The 18,131-nt window shown below is 55.5% G+C and overlaps 1 protein-coding gene across 1 annotated transcript in view; it reads right to left on the bottom strand.

The window, feature by feature from the left end:
- Window positions 1–1,685, bottom strand: part of POU2F2 (POU class 2 homeobox 2) — a 34,521-nt gene extending 32,836 nt beyond the window's left edge. The window contains exon 1 of the mRNA XM_030297347.1: window positions 1,472–1,685. Coding sequence (XP_030153207.1) covers window positions 1,472–1,685 — 214 coding nt within the window. The remainder of the gene's footprint in view (window positions 1–1,471) is intronic.
- Window positions 1,686–18,131: the final 16,446 nt, after the last annotated feature.

The raw sequence follows: 18,131 nt of genomic DNA, 5'->3' as shown, positions 1-18,131 counted from the left end.
CACCAAGTACTGACGCTTGCTGTGTTCCAGGCACCGTGTTAAGCATTTACACGTATTACCTCGTTTAACTCTCCCGTCAGCACTGCTGAGAGATAGCTATCATTATGCAGAGATAGACACATTTCACCAAAGGAGCCAACAAATACAAATCACCTTGTAGGGTGCCCGGCACACAACATTCACTCAGTCAGCTGACACATAATACATTTTTGCGTGGTGATAAGTGCCATAAAGAAAAGACAGAGCAGGGCAAGGGGTCTGAGAACGGTGGGATTGGTTGCCAAGTCAGACGGGGAGATCAGGGAAGGCCTCCCTGAGGAGGTGATATCTGGACAAATGAAGTGAGGCAGTGAGCCAAGAGGTCATTGCCAAGGCTAGCCCACAGTGCCACACACAACAGACCCTCACACACAGACACATGAGTCACACTCAGAGGACTCAGAACCACCACTCACATATACACGCACAGAAACGCACATACCAAAAGCCCTGCAGCTCAGTGTTCCCAGCCCTTCGCAGCCCTCACCCACTGGTCCTCCTTATAAGAGCCTGCTACCAACACTGGGCTCCATCCTCCCTCCCCTAGAGCCCTCAGAACACTGCAGCGGAGATAGTTGGGGGGAGGACAGAAGCCCCCAGGTGTCTGGAGTGGAAGGGAAGGGGAAAGAAGAGCTGAGGGTTGAGGGCGGGGACCCAGGGTGGGAGCGGGGGAGCTGTTGAGGTACAGAGCGAAAGTGCAGAGGAGACAGCTAAGGAGGAAGGGCAGGGCCGGCAGCGGGTGCTGGCCCCAGGCCCCTTACCTGGAGCCCCCATGCTGGAGTGAACCGTGCTGCCCGCCCCGCAGGGCTGGGGGAACAACTGTGTCATCTCCCCGCCCTCTCTGGGGGCCAAGCCCTCTCAGCCGGAAGTCACCCAGGGAGGAAACCACAGGGTCCGCCCCCTTCAGAAGGGAAAATACTCTGGCCCCAAGGCCCACCTCAGGAGGCGGTGGACCCCAAATCATGTGTGTGTTGGGGCAGTGGGGGTAGTGGGGTGGAGGGCAACAGGCTCGAGGAGCTGAATCCTCCCACTGGGTCTCCAGGAGGTTCCTGCAACAGCTGCCCCAGCCCTTCAGCGGCCTCCACCAGGGCAAACACATCTGGAACAGGGCATGTGGGTCTGGGAGAAAGGGTGGGCCCGTAACAACAACAACAACAACAACAACAACAACAACAACAACACTAAACCCTGGCTAGAAGTTTTTTGGGGTCTTTCCCAATGCCACACTTGACAGGTGCACCTGACAGGCATCATCTCTTGAGATGATCACTATTTGCCCCATTTTACAGACGAAAAGATTGAGGACCTGAGAGCTGAGGTGGCTTCCCCAAGGGCCCAGAGCCAAGAAGCATTGAAGCCAAGAAGCACAGCAAGTGACGTTCGCGGTGGGTGTCCCGCAAGGCTGTGGAAAGGGAGGTACCCAGCCACGCACCTGTCCGCAGGTGAGGCGTCCGTCCACTGAGAAGGAAGCGGTGCCCTGGGACAGTGGCTGTGAGGGCGAAGAGGAAGGGCCGCTTGGCCCAGAGTGGCAAGATGTCCACCAGGGGCAAATGCGGGCGCCCCAGGCGGTTTGGGCGAGGGGAGCCCCGGGTCCCCTGACAGACTGCCCGCTGGCCTTTCACGGAACTGCGCTCCCGGCCCAGCATTTCCCTCCGCGCCCGCCAGAGGGCGGCAGCGCCCAGCCAATAGGCCGGAGGGAGGGGCCGGCTGCGGAGGAGGAAGCCCCTCCCTCCGCTCCCCTCCCCGCCCCCCCACCCCCACCCCTGCGCGCACACCTGCGAGGGTCACACAAAGGCGCAGGACTCCCAGCGCACGGCGGCGCAGACAAAGGCGCGGCCGAGCCCGCTGCCCTCTTCCTCTTCCCCGCGCCCGGTCCGAGGCTGTCAGGCCACCTGGCGCCTCCAAACAGGCCGCCTGTCCGCCCTGGGCCCCGCGAGACTCGCCGCGCCCACGCTGGAGGAGGACTCCCAAGCCACACGCGCACACGGACGCTTGGACTCACCCAAACGTATACATACACTCAAGTATTTCTACACATGAGCCCCGGCACTTCACACACATGTGTCCACGCGCAGACACACGGGAACCCTCCTCTGTGTGCCTAGGCTCCCTACCCAACATCCCTAACTCTTGTGTACAGAAACCCCTGGGCACCCTCCTGTGGGCACGAGGGCATATCTACACATGTGTGCTCAGGCACGCCTCCTGGCCACGTGTGCCCACATTCACACCCATGCACACTAACTCGGGATATATAACACACAGGCAGACCTTCCCCGGTGCCCTTCCTTCTGCACACAGGCCCTGTGCATCCAGACACACCCAAGCGGGCAGGCCCACTCAAGGGTAATGACCAGTGTTTTTCACATCTGTACACAGAGGGGCCAGTTCCCAACTACCGACACTCCACAACACCCCGAATCATAAAGACCGTTTCACTGAGGAGATCCACAGACCACACGACATCAACCCAGCTTCAACTCAGACCTCCTGCCTCCTGGTCCACCCCTCTCTGTCTTTCAGATGCAGGGTTTCTGTGCACAAGGGCCTTCCCAATAGCGGTCTGGCGGCAGTGGGGTACCGGAGCCTCATCTTGAAGCTGCATTTGCACAGCAGGTTTTGTTTGGATTTGGGATTTATGTCTTGAGGAGGTTGGAAATGAGGTCATAAGGACATTATGGGGGGCCAAAACCTCACCAAGCCACCCCCATACTCCGCCACGGACACAGTCAATGTCATCCATGTCAGGTACGTGCTTTCTGGACATGACTGGGTGTCAGCCCCTTATGGTGAGCACGAAAAGAAGCACCACCCGTTTCGGGCGCTGCCTTCCCAGGTCTGTAGCTGAGTGGGGGAGCCAGGAAAGGGCTCAAGCACTCCCCCTTGGGATGAAATCGCCCTACCCCTCTTGCCTCCCAGGCTGACTGAGTCCCTGACTTGGAGTCAGGGAGTCCAATGAGAATGGGTCTGAGACGTCTGCCTGGTGGGAGAGGACAGAGGGGCAGCGTTTGGGCCCACTGGGTGGGGAGGCCCTGGCAGCCAGGAATGGGAGGCCCAGGCAGGGCAGATAGTGGCCTCTCGGCCAGAGAAGAGGCCTCAAGCCATGTTGAGCGAGGCAGGTAGGGTGTGGGAGCTGGGGAGCAGTGGGGGGCCTCTCGGGGTGCAGGGAGCCTGGGAGGGAGGCAGCGCAGGGGAGGCCAGGCTGGGCTCAGGGCTGAGCGGTAATTAAAGGAGACGTAGGGGGCTCCCCAGGGCCAGCGGGGCTGGTAACTGACACGCGGGCCCCATTGCTCTGCTCATATTTCTCACCGGATCGATACGTTTGACTCCCGACAAGACAATAATCGCTTGTACGCGGCCGGCGAGTCGATCAAATACATTATTAGAGCGAGGTCCCCCGGGGGCCCGGCGGGGAGTGGTAGGGGGGGAGCAGCCAGCCCACCGGGGACAGCAGAGCGGGATTCTTCACCCCTCAGGGCCCCCAGCCATGGCCTCTTCCTCTCTGTCGCCCCTGGGGACCCTCTCTGTGGCTTGGTTCCCTGGCTTCTTTCGGGATTCCCGCTGTCTCTGGCGACCTCTCTACTCAGCCCCCAACACATCCCTGCTCTGCGTGGGGACCCAAGGGGTCTTTCTCCACAAGTGCTGCCTCATCTGTAGGGCTCAGCGTGTGGGAGCTCAGAGAGGCCCCTCCGACCCCCAGCTTAGCAGGAAACAGGGAGACTGTGTTGCAGGCCACACTGAGTCAACAGCTGGGCCAGGAGAGGAACTGGTGATTCATTGACACCAACCTTCCTCTGCATCTCAGCACATCGGCCTTCAACAGAGACCAGGCCAGGGCAGCCTCTGGGGGCAGGGGGGTGTCAGGCAAAGCTGGCTTAGGGACCCAAACACATAGGAAAACAAGATGAGGAGTGGCAGACAGACACAGAGACAGAGGGGTGTTTGGCTAGTCCTGCTGCAGGGTCATGCCATCCTCCAGTGCGCCCCAGCTACTCTCAGACCAAACCCAGCTTTGGCCTGCCCTGGGCACTGCTTGCCCACCTCTTCCCCCACCTTCCTGGTTTCTGGGCTTGAGCCTTCATTTCCTGTTCACCCTTGGCCTTGCCCTCAAAACTGCTTCTCCAGTGCCCCTAAGTCAAGGTCAAGCTGCAGCCACCCTATGATCTGCTTAGGAGAACCCAGCATCCAGAGACTTAAAATATTTCTCCTTTGCTGCCTTCATCATCATCGTCATCATCATCATCATCATCAATCATCATTACCAACAGCAGCAGCAGCAGCAGTGTCACTGTCTATTCTGTGCTACTTGAGCCAATACAGCGGTTCCCATCTTCACGACAATCTGAGGAAGTAAGGTCTATTATCATCCCCATTTTACTGATGAATTGGAGCTCAGAGAGGTGAAGTCACTTGCCACATGTCACACAGCGTGTGAGTGGTAGAGTCAGGAATCAAACCCAGACCTGTCCTCCTCACAAACAACATGGCAGCAAACAACACAGCCATTCCAGGAGCGGAAGGGAGGCACGATTGGCTGGTACAGACTGAACAAGGAAGATATAGGAGACAAGGTGGGGAGGCAGGGCCACACCCCAGGGCTTTGCAGGCCAGGTGAGCATTTTGGATTTTACTGCAAGCACAGTGAGATGCCACTGAGGGGGTCTTGAGCAGGGAAGTGACGTGGCTCTGTAAATGTTTTTGTGGATGATTCGGGCTGCTGTGGGAGGTCGGCCGTGGGGAAATGGGTGGTGCCCACATGAGATGGAGGGGATAATGGCTGGGACCAGCGTGGTGGCAGTGGGGGAGAAAAGGAACAGGTGTCCCTAGAAGCAATTTTGAGAGTAGACCCCACGAAATTGGTGATCTGCTGAAGGTGGGGTGTGGGGGGGGGAGGAGGGAGGAGTCAAGAATGAAACCCAGGAGCACAGGAGTACCTTTCCTACCGCAGAAAGGTTGGAGAGGAGGCAGAGCTCAAGCTGGGATGAGAAAGATTTGGCCAGGGCACCATATGTGCCTTAGGCTGGATTTGATGTTGTAGGTGGGAGACTTTTGAGCAGGAATAGTGTGTGTAAGAGAGATCCGCAGCATGAGGACAGGCTAGCGGTGGAATCTAGAGGTAGGGTTAACAGAGAGGAGGCTGGGACAAAGACCCAGATGACAGGGAGGCTGAGGCCATGAGGGTCCACTTTCACATGAGATTCTACAGGACTCTAGTGGGCCTGCAAGTGGAAGACTGGGCAAGTGCCTGGGTCACAGATGGATAGTGGGAGGGAAGATGCCCAGGTCAGTGCTGGGGACAAGATCAGGAAGCAGCATCTCGGAAGCAGTAAGTCCGTGGACTGAGAAGTCAGCAGATGCTTAATAAATTCACATCGACACAACATTTCTTGTCGCACCACCTCCAGCCTCCTGACACCAATTTCCCAAACCTGCCGGAATTCCCAGGAGTTCACCTCAACTGAGAAGGAATTGAGAAGCACTGTGATATGACTTAAAGAAGATAAAAGTCACAAGACCAAGCAGATCCCCATTCTAACCTGGCCATTTGGTGGCTTAGGGAAGCCCCTGGCACACTCTGGGCCTCAGTTTCCCCATCTCTAGGTGGGAGGTGTGCTGAAGGAGCTCGCAAAAGCTTCTTCCAGCTCTAACATTCTGTGCTTGAAAAGAACAAGAATGGGCAAGATAGTCTGATGGATCAATTAGCTACACAGCAAATATAGGAAGAGAGAGGGAATGTATTGCAGCTTATTCTAAGAAGGAACTGGTTGACTATACTCAGGATTTCACTGACTCCTTGCCTTTTATCAGGGACTTTTGTTATCCCCATTTTAAAGAAATCAGGGAAAGTGAGGGCCACAGTCACAGCTAGGCCAGGGCACACCCACAGTCTCCCTGATCCCAAAGCCTGTGCCTAAACTGCTGTGCTGAGCTCACTGCTCCTCCTCTTGGCTTGCATATGTCTCTCAGATTGTAGGTCCCCTGAGAACAGGGTCCTTGGCATCCATCAACACCTATCCACCAGGGCTTCCAAGGAAGCTAAAGAAACAGGTGCCTGGCCCTGGGCCTTCCCCTGACAAGGCACCGCCCTTGACCCAGGAGCCGACCCCCACCCCCATGCTGTCCACACCAATCCAGCCCAGACTTCCCACTCTTCCAGCATGACCGCAGGTGGGAAGCCACTGACAGTCCCACGTGCAGGGAGGGAGCTGTCCAAAGGCTGAAGCACAAAGGCCATCGTCCTTGGTCCAGGAGCCCTCCAATAACTCCCCTCTGCCCCTCAGACAAGCCCGGTCCCTGCACCATCAAGGCCTCCAGGGCCCTGAAAGACTTCACCTCTCCCCGTGGAGAGCACTGCACCCCAGCCACACTGGAAGAAGCCAAGTCTGTCCCCACCTTGGGGCCTTTGACCTTGCTGACCCCTCCCCTAGAATGCTGTTCCCATCTCTTTCCATTCCTCTTGTCCCTGAGAACTCAACTCAAAGGCTGCCTCCTCCGAGGGGCCCTCCCTTACTCTGTCTGCCTTCCATCACCTGGTTTCATTTTCATTGTAGCACTCTCTAGAACTCAATTACTGTCAACTTGTTTTACTGTCTGGTTACCCCTGTGAAATGTAAGCTCTCTGAAAGCAGGTGTCTTTTTTTTTTTTTTTTTGTCTTGTTCACTGTAACATTCCCAACACCAGAGGTAGTGCCTGTCACACAGTAGGTGCTCCAACTTTCTCTGTTGAATGAGTAAATCCCTCAAGGCTCCCAGAGCCCACAGAATGAAGTCCAAGGCTGGCTCTCCAAGCCCAAGTGGGTAAGGGCCTCTGCTAACCTCTGCAGCTACTTTGCCCTCAGAGCTCACCTTCTTCAACACATTGGGTTGGCCTTCCTGCCTCCTTTGTCAGCCTTGGCTCAAATTTCCCCTCCCAGGAAGCCTTCTCTAACTCTGCCAGAGTCCCAATTAATAGTAATGACCTCCTCTTCTGACAGCTCCGGGCAACATTCTGGGCTTTAGCACCAATGGTACTGCATTGTAATTACTTCCCATGGAGGCTGCCCCACAGGGCAGAGCTTGAGGGCAGGGCGGCATCAGATTTGTTGCTGTGGAGGAGGAGCCCAGCCCTGGGCCTGCAGACTGCCAGAGCTCCAGGAATGTTTGTTGCTTTGGGGCCCGCACTCTGCAGACTGTAATTATCCATACGGTGTATATAAGCACTGGTTTAGGAGTCAGACATATGAGGATTTGGAAACAGGTTCCTTCATTCACTTGCTGTGTGACCCTGGGCAAGTGAATTCACCTCTCTGAGCTTCAGGGTCCTCCTCTGTGAAATGGGGGGCAGTAACATGGGCTGACAGGAACTTCACTAATTTTAAACACAATACTTGCCACCGTCAAGGAGTTCAGAAATTTCACGAAGTGTTCATCACATCAAGGTTTGAAGTAGAGAAAAATCGGAAACAACCTAGATGCCACCAATAGGACAGTGGCTAAGTAAATTATAGTAATATGTGCATCTCCCCAGTATGTGGTTATGAAAGAGAACAAGACAGACATACAGGTATGGACACAGAAGGTTGTCCAAGCCACTGTTAAGTGAAAACGCAAACTGCAGAAGGATTTATACAAATTAATATCATTTATGTAAAACAGCTACAAAAAAAACACCATACTTTTTCTATGGGTGTGCAAGAATTGACAAACGCAGACAAAAAGGTCTGAAGGTAACTAACTAATGACAGCTACCTTTTGTGAGGGGACCAACTAGGAAAGCAGAGAGCTTTTAACCTTTTCTATTACAGTTTTGGTTTTTATAGGAGATTGTATTCATTTTTTGAATTCAAATTAGAATGCATTAAATGAGACATAGGTGACTAACTACAAAAGAAAAGCAAAGAAATGATTATCTCCAAAGTGAGGAACAGTGGTTACTTCCAGCAGGGAGGGAGGGGTGTCTTGGAGAAGGGACACACAGGGGTGGGGGCTGCTGGGTGCTGGTGGCCTTCTTTATCCCCACCTAAGTGGTGTCTGCACAGATGTTCGCTCCATAAAGATTAAGTTGTACATTTATGATTCGTCCACATGACTGCGCTTCCTGTCGGCAGGGGCCAATTCATACACGTTGTAGTATCATTTGCTCCCCACCTGCCCCTCACTCCACAGAAGCAGACCTTCACAGAAGTCTGTGTTCAGTAGGGTGCGCCCCATAGCTGCAAGTGCTCTAAGGGGCTGAGCCGCTGTCCAGGGTACTAACAGCCCAAGCCTGGGAGGCCTCAGGAGGCTGACCAAATATGCCAGCTTCAAGACTCCTTATCCCAACCAGCTGGCTAACCTTGAACCCTGCCATGTGACCCGACCAGAGCCTGCCTCTACCACATCACCTCCCATTGCTCCCCACCCATCACTCACTTCCTTCTTGCTGGCTTTCTGTCCCTACAACCCAAGCCCAAGCTCTGACATGCCTCAGGACCTTTGCTCGTGCTCTCCCCCTGCCTGGTGCCATCTTTCCCCAGCTGTTCCAGGGCCCATTCCCTCACTCATTCCAGGGTTCCACTTACATGTCCTCAACAGGGAGGTCTTGGTCACCCTGCCTCACATTAGCCTTTTCTCTCATTTCTATCCTCTTTCAGCACTTCTCACTGCCTAACATTCCAGTTTCCGCAGGTTACGTACTTGTTTATTATCTGCCTCCCCCACTTGAATCTCCACACCAGGAGGATAGGGAGCATGTCTGTCCTGTTCAGTTTTATCCTCCTTTTTTTAAAAGGGCCTCAGCTACCCCAAATTGCATTAATCATAAGCTTTGGTTCACTGCCTACTCCCATTGTTGGCTGGGCAGAGCTCCCATTATTTATTTGCTTATTTTATTTATTTTAAATAATGTGTTCATGTGAACCTACCGCTTAACATTCAGATTGGAATCATGAAAATAATCACTCTGACTCTTGTCTGACCTGTTCACCACTATGTCCCCACCGCTATGTTCGCATAGGAGGCATTTGGTAGCTATTTACTTAGGAATAAATTAAGGGACAGTGACCTCCACACCATGCAAAAGGGAGTTGATGGGAGTGCCTGCCTGGCCTCACAAGGAGGCAGATGGGGGTGGAGAAGAAATCAAAGGCCAGGCCCTCCACAGGGGACAGGCTCCCCTATCGTCCCTAGGTGCTCCCATCCCCGACCCAGCCTGGCCCAAAGCCTCTTCTGTGCAAGGCAATTCTACACCTTCATGGAGGGCCCACTGTGCCAGACCCTGTGCCAAGAACTAAGGACACCAAGCATGTCAGCCTTGCACCCACCCTTGAGGAGTTCTCAAGCCACCATGCCCCTGGCCCCAGACTGTCCACTGTTATCCTAAATAGTACAAACAGCTACCCGGCACCTGCTCCGTGCTTTCCTTGCTCATCTCCCGACATCTTCCCAGTGATCCAATAAAGCAGGTGCTGTTACTTTCCCCTCTTTCCAGAGGAGCACCCTGAGGCGGGTCAGAGTGGGCAAGGACTTGCTCAGACCAGGAAGGGGCAGGGTGATTCCAGAGCCTGGCTCTCCTTCCCACCGGGTGTCCTGCTGTGCGGGTTTCTCCTGTCAGAAGACCACAAGGTCCTGGACCTCCCGCATTTCTGCAAAAGCAACTGAACGCAGCAGAAAAGGCGTCAGGTTCGGAGTCACATAGTGGTAAGGTCCCCGTGTCGCAAGGGCAGGGGTGGCATTTGCACCAGGTATCACATTCATGAAGGGCCTCATTGAACAAGATTCCCATTTTTAACTTTCCAGTTGAGTGCTACTGGCAAACCACACCGCCTGTGGGACACTATGAATCTTTTTTTACTAAATCAAATAATTTAATAAATGACCTTGCAAATATTAGTCGTTTGGCATTTTGTTGTTGCTGCTGCTGAGAGCACGAGTCTCTAACTGCACTTTGGTGTTCCTTTATTCTCAGCATACTGGGAAGCTCAAAAATTAGAAGTGGCCTGGGCCCCTCTCCGCCTCTATGGAGCTTGCCGAGTCCTTGCTGTGTGATTTCAAGCAAGCCACCCAACCTCTCTGAGCCCCTCTCGGAGCTGTGTGGCCTCTAAGCAGCATCCACAGATCCTTGTCTGCAGGAGCTGCTCCACATTTATTCGGAGGCGTTTAACTTGAGGGAACCAGGTTGGCCCACATCGTATGAGACAGTCCCTGCCACCATGGAAACAAACTGAGCTCTCTGGACATTTGAAAGAAAGTGAAGGATCAAGGGAGATGTGTAGGTTTTTGGTGTGACAACCATTTATTGAGATGGGACAAGTGTCTAGAGGAGCTCAGGGACAAGGAATCCAGAGTTCAGCTTTAGACAGTTATAGGAGGTACCCTGCACCGGCTGGCTACAAACACTGCCCGTGCATTTTCTTATGGAATATTCTCACTGAGTGGTTCTACAAGAGAATTACTGCCAATATGCCCATTTTACACATGAAGAAACTGATGCTGAGCAAGGTTGAATCATTTGCCCGGGCTGACACAGATGGAACCAGGGTCGGCATCCAGGCAATTGGACTCCAAAGCCCATGTTGCCATCCTGCTGCTCTACCTCTCCCCATACCCTTACTCGCTTCTTCCCTTTGGCTTGGCAGAAAACACTGGGCTTGGGCCTGGACTTGCTGTCTGAGACATCACATGCCTCCCATCCCTGTCCTGGCTATGGCCTCCTGCCAATAGGAGCAATTCGCTAAGAGCTTCCGTGTCGGTTGCCTCCCTTGAGTCACGGCACCACGGGGATGCACCCTGAACAGCGTCCCCGGGGCCCCGGTACTTTCTCCAAGTTCACACAGCAAGGCCAGCCGCGAGGAGAGCAAACACCTTCGGACCGACTCGCCCCCTGCACCACCTGGCTCAGAGCGCACCTCCTCCGTGGAGTATCCTAAGGAAGGACCCTCAGTTACCTCCATGCAGAACCTCTGTCTGGCAGTGAACTTCTCCTCTGTACCAAAAACACCAGGCACTTTGAGGTTTGTGTAGAAAACATGAAATAGATACAAGGCAGGATTCTGCCTCCCAGAGGCTTCCCCTGAGCTCCTAGAGAAAAAGTAGCACAGTGACAGGAAAGGCTTGGGTATGTGCGGGGTCAGACCCTCTTCCTGACCAGCCGTGTGACCTTGGATTGGCTCGGAGCCTCCATATGAGCACCATCCCCAAAGCTCCCTCTGATTCCTCTACACCCCCAGGCTGGGTGCCACCTCCTGCCTCCTCCCTGCAGGGCTCTGTGTTGCTATGCCTGACCCTCATAGTCTCCTCTCGCCCTGGCACCCCAAGAGGGTCTTTGTTTTTTTTTTAATTTTTTTTTAATGTTTATTTATTTCTGAGACGGAGAGAGAGCGCACGCGCGCGTGTGTGGGGAGGGGCAGAGACAGAGGGAGACACAGAATCTGAAGCAGGCTCCAGGCTCTGAGCTGTCAGCACAGAGCCCGACACGGGGCTCGAACTCACAAACTGTGAGGTCATGACCTGAGCCGAAGTCAGTCACTCAACCGACTGAGCCACCCAGGCGCCCCCCAAGAGGGTCTTTCTAAAACTTAATCAGGCTGTCACTCCCTTGCTTAAGACTTCAGGGGCTTCCCTGCATTAGAGAAATAACCCAAACCCCTTAACCCAGGCTGTGAAGTCCTGTGTGATCCGACTCCTGTCCACACCTCTCATCTCTTCCCCTACCACTCTCCCCTTTACCTACTCTGCTCCAAGCCACACTGCCTCCTCTCTGTTCCTCAAATCAAACTCTTTGCAACCCCAGGCCCTCTGCATGTGCTATTCCCGCTGCCTAGAAGACTCTTTGTCTAATTAAGTCCTATTCCTCTTTCAAGGTTCCACTTAAATGTCTTGCCCAGATGCTGTTGACTCCCTATAAACTGTCTCTTCTTTGGAGTAACTTATCACAATTTCTGATTTTGCTTATTTAACTGATATTTACACTTAAAGATCCACATCCACTCTGGTTTGTCGACTCCACAAAAGTAGACTGCACCAGTTCTGTTTACTGCTCTATCTCCAGTGCCCAACACAGGGCCTGGCACATGGCAAGGGCCCAGCAGAGGTGTGGAATGTGTCAATTAAACAGATCCTTTATGGGGCCGAGCAGCTGAGGCAGGACTTGAGTCTTCTGAGCCTCAGTTTCCACTTCTATAAAACCAAGATAATAATTCCTCCCTTACAGGGTAGTGGAAGACCCAAACAGACAAGGAATATTGAAAGTCCTCTGGAAAAAAAATGTTCTTCAAATATAAAAGTTCAGAAGAGCTAGAACCTAGAGGCTGAGCAACATTCAGGGAAGAGTGAGAGAGAAGGGCACAGCCATTTGTCAAGCAGCCTTATCTGCCAGACATTTTACATTTCCTCGTTCACTGACTTCCAGGAGGTGGTGGCTGTGAGCCAGAGAAGAAACCGAGACTCAGAAAGGGGAAGCTACCTGCCCATGGTGTCACAGTAAGTCTGTGGAAGAGTCAGGATTTGAACCCGGCACATGGAGACAGTCACGTTTCCCATGAATCTCCAGCAGAACTTGGCCTCTTGCAGTGGGGCTCTGGACAAATATTTAACCAGTTGGATCCGTGAAAAAAAAAGGCGGGGGGCAACCAGAGTTGTTTGGACCTGAATGGCTGTCTCACTGGCTAGTGACCTTGGGCAAGCCACTTCCCTTCCCTAAGCCTCAGTACTCCATCTGCAAAGTGAGAATGATGACCATGCTCACCAACGGTTGGGAGTTCAGCCAGAGCCTGCAGGTCGAGAGCTTAGCACGAAGTAAGCTGTCAGGAGCAGCTGTTAGGACCGTTACTCTTGCACAGGAGGGAACAGCATGAGCAAAGTCTTGGGGGCGAGGTTTGGGGGATGATGAGAGGGCAGTGGAGAGAAGGTTGATCAGAGAGGACCTCTCAAAGGAGGGGCACCTGAAGCCAAATGGACTGGGACTCCCAAGTCTGCGCTCAGCTGTCAAGGCGGGCAGTGGGAAGTCTTGACATGTCCTGCACTCCATAAAGGTGACAATCTGGGGGGATTGTCCTCAAGCAGCCAGGGAGCAGGTGAAATGGACACCAATAAGGTTCCTCCATCTCCTGCCCGTCTCTCCAGCTTCTGCTTCCAGACCCCTCACCTCCCAGGTCTCCAGACCCCTCGCCTCCTCCCAGGTCTCCAGACCCCTCGCCTCCTCCCAGGTCTCCTGACCCCTCGCCTCCTCCCAGGTCTCCTGACCCCTCGCCTCCTCCCAGGTCTCCAGACCCCTCGCCTCCTCCCAGGTCTCCTGACCCCTCGCCTCCTCCCAGGTCTCCTGACCCCTCGCCTCCTCCCAGGTCTCCAGACCCCTCGCCTCCTCCCAGGTCTCCAGACCCCTCGCCTCCTCCCAGGTCTCCAGACCCCTCGCCTCCTTCCAGGCCTCCTGACCCCTCGCCTCCTCCCAGGTCTCCAGACCCCTCGCCTCCTTCCAGGCCTCCTGACCCCTCGCCTCCTCCCAGGTCTCCAGACCTCTTGCCTCCTTCCAGGTCTCCAGACCCCTCACCTCCTCCCAGGTCTCCAGACCTCTTGCCTCCTTCCAGGTCTCCAGACCCCTCACCTCCTTCCAGGTCTCCTGGGCCTCCACCAGTATCCCATACATCTCAGTCACCTGCCAACCTCATCTCTATCCCAGGGTCCAGCCCAGCCCCAACTCAGGTGGGGCCCTTCCCCCACACAGCCCACAGAAATCTTTCGCTCTTCTGTTAGGAAGGCCTTTTACTAATTAGAAAATTGGGGCGCCTGAGTGGTTCAGTCATTTAGGCATCTGACTTCAGCTCAGGTCATGATCTCACGGTTTGTGGGTTCGAGCCCCACATTGGGCTCTGTGCTGACAGCTCAGAGCCTGGAGCCTGCTTCAGATTCTGTGTCTCCCTCTCTCTCTGCCCCTCCCCTGCCGATGCTCTGTCTCTCTCTCTCTCAAAAATAAATAAAACATTTTAAAAAAAAGAAAAGAAAATTATTATCTGAAGATAGGACAAAACATTTCATGATGGTGAAAAGTAGGAACGTTTTAGGCATAAGCAAGCACATGGCGTGTGGGGAGGTACGTGTGTGTATATACACCACATTTTTAACACACACTGCCTCTTTCCACGTGCCAGCGGGATCACAGACACACAGCTCTTTACTCCCCTTCACAAGCCAGGGAGCTGCGGGGCCTGACAGGAGGAAATGGGAATGCGGCACTAGTGTAGGGGCTTGGTGACTGGGGGGTCGCTGAGTTCTAGGTAAAGGATGGCGGCTTGGAAAGGAGACTGGGGTTCATCCTGGAATCCTCCCTCTCGCGAGTGCCCCCCTACCTGTCCACTCCCCATCGGTTCAACCCAGAGATGTCCCAATCCCTCTGCTCCTCCCTGCTCTGCCCCCAGCCCCGCCCCCAGCCCCCCCCCACCTCAGCGCCCCCTCTCTCTTTCTCCTCCGGCATGCCCCACCATTACACAGGCTCCTCCTCACTTCCTTGTTGCTTACCCATCCACAGAGACCTCTTGAACCCATGGCTCATGGCAGACGCTGAGCTAGGGACAAGTGACGCTGTCCTCGCCCTCCAGGGCTGATGCTGGAAGCGTTACCTGGAGTCAGGAACCCGTGCCCTACACCACCCCCTAAAGCTCCACCTGCCCTGGCAGGACCAGAGGGAAAGTCTTGGCATCTTGGGCTTTCCCCAGCTTCCCCTTCTGGGTCTCCAGGAGAAGGTGAGAGGGCGGGTCTGCGGCATTGAGGCTGCATCGTAGGACACCTGGACAGGGTTATGACCAGGCTCTGCAGCAGAACCCTGCCTAGCTGCTCCCCAGGAGCCTGAGAGAACTCCAGACTCTCAAGGCACCCACAGGTCACCCACAGGACGGGGAAAACAGAGGTTCAGGGCAGGCAAGTGACAGGAGCGAAGTCACACGGCACATCTGGGGGACCCAATCCCCAGTTCTCCTGCTCTGGCTCAGCAGGTGCAGACTCGTTCCAACTCCAGGCACTGAGGCCCCCCGGGGAGAAGAGAAGAGGGGCTTGAGATCTCTCTGCACTTCCTGCTGATGTTCTAAGGGCCTGGGCCTCTGTTTGTTTTCACGCTGAGGGAGCGGGGAGAAACCAAGAAAGACGTGCAAGGAGAGGAGCGATGTGGGGGCAGGCAGGGCAGGAGAGGTCAGAGGGAAAAGTGTGTAGTGAGTGGGCAGAGAAAAAGCGTGTGGCGGGAAAAGAATAACTGGGGACTCTGCAGGTAGAACAGAGAAGGGTGTGGGGGTTCTTACATCCCTGGAGGGAGGAGACAGTCAGGAATAATACAGAGACAGAGACAGAAAGATGCAAAGAAAGAGAGACAAAGAGAAAGAGAGAACAGAATTGGGGGGAGCAAGAGCAAGCCGGGTGGGGCTCCCAGGGCCTCTGTAAACTGCTTCCCCTGACACCCCAGTGGGGAAGTCCTGTGGAGGAGGGGTCATTGTCCCCAGCCCTTGAGGAGCTGGTGTGGGAGGGGTGTCCAATCCCACACTACCCCTTCCCCTGGTCCCCAGACAGTGTGAAAGGGGTGGCTGCAGGCCCCTGAACACAACCAGCCAGCCCCAGGGGCAGGGGCCTGCCTTCCCCCACCTGTTCTTATCCCCTGCTCTGGGGGCCGGCTCCAGCTCTCCTGACTTCTGCCCGCATCTCCCTCAACCTGTGGCCATCATCTCCCTGCCTGCCCACCCTGACACCGACCTGTCCATCCCCGTGGCCCCCCAGATGACTCGTCCACAGCCCACCTTTCTGCTCCCCTGCAGGTTTGGGGTTAGCAGCCTTGATGGGGAGGGGGCCTGGTGGATTATTGAGGATGTACTGGACTGCGGCTGACACGGATGAGGAGGAAGAGGAGGGGGTCTTGGTGATGGACGATGCTGGTTCTGCAGTGGGGGGTGGCGGGGAGGGGGTGGAGGAGGGCTGGGGGAGGGGTGGTGAGGAAGCGGGTTGAGGGGGGAGCAGGACCAGGCTCACATTTGGCATTCAGGGCAGCTGACAATAAAAATGCTTTATTGCCAAGAAACTGGATCGATCGGGGCTGGAGGGGGCCGGCAGGGGGGACGCGGAGGGCTCAGCGCAGAGGCCGGCGGCCGGGCCTCCGCAGCGACCAGGGCCCGAGCTGCCCTCCCCCCTGCGCCCCCCTCCCCGCCTCCTGCCCTTTCTCTCTCCTGCAGCCACCGCTTAGTTCTTATTATATTTTTTCTTATATATTTTTTCCCCCAGCTTCTCCTGCTCCTGTTATTTTTTTTTCTTTTAATTTTTTTTTTTTTAAACTCGCTGCACTCCCAATGCCGAAGGCCAGTTGGGGGTGGGGTGGGGGTGCCTGCCCAGGCCAGGCCCCTACCCACAGGGCGTCCAGAGCTACTGGCTCTGGGCTGAGCCCCTCTTTGCCTCCACATCCCCTTGTTCAATCAGTCTCCCCCCAGAGCCTGCCCCTGTGGGTGCCTATCTCCCCTGCCACTCATCCTAAGGGCCTCCCTCCACCCATAAAATACCCCCCTCTCTGATGGGCCCAGGGCCCTGGCCAGGCCTTCCTCCCCTCCCCCCTACCTGGCCCCCTGCTCACTCCCAGAGCCATTTGGCTGATGGTCAGAACTGTCCGTCAAGGGGGCTCTGAGCCCCTGGGGACCCAGATGGGAGGAGGGAAGGGGAGAGGTCGGGGGTCAGGCCACGTCCCCTCAGCTCAGCTCTTTCCCCTCCCCCTTCCTAACAAAGGGAACAGCCATCCCTATGCTGGGTGGGGGCGGCCTGGTACTCAGGGAAGCAGGGAGAGAAGGACTGTGGGGATGGCCATGGGCAGGAGGCGGGGGTGGGGCTCGCCTGCCCCTCCTCTGCCCTCCCCCTCGGGTCAAGGCTAAGGTGATTCCTCAACCTCTCTGGGAGGCTGGGCTGGGCTGGGAAGGGAGGAGGATCTGGACAGACAAAGAACCGGAGCCCCCGGGAGTTGGGGGCTGGGGGGGGTCCCCCGCACCTGGGACCCAGGCAGCCCCAGCTGAGGGAGGGGCAGCAGGCACCCCTCTGGCCTTGGTCTCACCCTCTGCATGGCCCTGCCTCCCATCTGTACTGATCCCTGCAGATCCCAGAGCCACACAAAATCTTTGAGCTCGGGCAGGGTTAGACGGGGCTAGGGGGGAAACTGAGGCCCAGAGAGGGGAGACGGAGTCAGAGCTGGGATCAAGGATGGAGGGTTCTCAGTGCTGTCTGGAGCCTCACCCTTTTCTCTGCTCCTACCTAAGGAGACATCCCTGCCTTCCCTGCCCAGCGCTTGGGAGGCTTAGGTAGGGGGGCAGGCGGTAAAAAGTTCTAAGGGAAGGGAAGAGAGGGAAGAGGGAAGAGGAGGTTGAGAAGAGGGAGAAGCTGAGTTTTCTCTCTCCTCCGAGAAAAAGGGGGACCAGGGAAAAGAAATTCTAAATGTGATGTGTCTCTAGCACTGGCCCGGTACAGCTTCAAGGTGAAACATCAAGTCAGAAAGGGCAGGAAAGCAACGTGGACTGGGCCTTCCCAAGCACCCGGCTATCGATGGCTGGGGACGAGGACGTTCAGCGAGGTTCTTTCTCCTGCCCACCAACACATAGCAAAGGAAGATTCACACTCCCGTCCATCCCTAACCCCACCCAACACAGCCTCAGAGCCTCCCACCTGCCCAGCCCAACTGTGGAGGGCAGAGGGGAGCCAAGGCAGTAAACAGTTTTGAGCCTATCCCTCCACACAGCCCCCCAAACCCTGTGCCCGCAAGAGATGAAGAGATGCCAGAGGCAGAACGAAATGGGGAAATTTGTGCTTAAATTCTTCCACGAAGCTGGCTCTCAGGGAGAGGGCCGCAGCCAAGAGGACATGGGGGGAGGATAAGGTGGGCCTCTTTCTGGGGGGGTGGGCTGGCTGGAACATGGCCCCACAGCCTGCCAAGGAGGCCCCAGATGGGCCGAGGACTAGAGGGGTCCCGCTGCCCTCCCCCAAACCTCCCCTCCCTTCTCTCCCTCTCTTTCTCGGCTGGCTATCGACCGGGGCTGTGACATGGTAGATCAATACGGCAGGGATATAAAGCCGGCTGGCTGCCTGCCTGCCTCTGCCTCTCCCTCTCTCCCCGCTTGCCTTGCTTCCCTTTC

This window comes from Lynx canadensis, chromosome E2, assembly GCF_007474595.2.
Source record: "Lynx canadensis isolate LIC74 chromosome E2, mLynCan4.pri.v2, whole genome shotgun sequence".
NCBI classification, from domain to species: domain Eukaryota; kingdom Metazoa; phylum Chordata; class Mammalia; order Carnivora; family Felidae; genus Lynx; species Lynx canadensis.
This window is presented reverse-complemented; position numbering and strand designations above follow the sequence as displayed.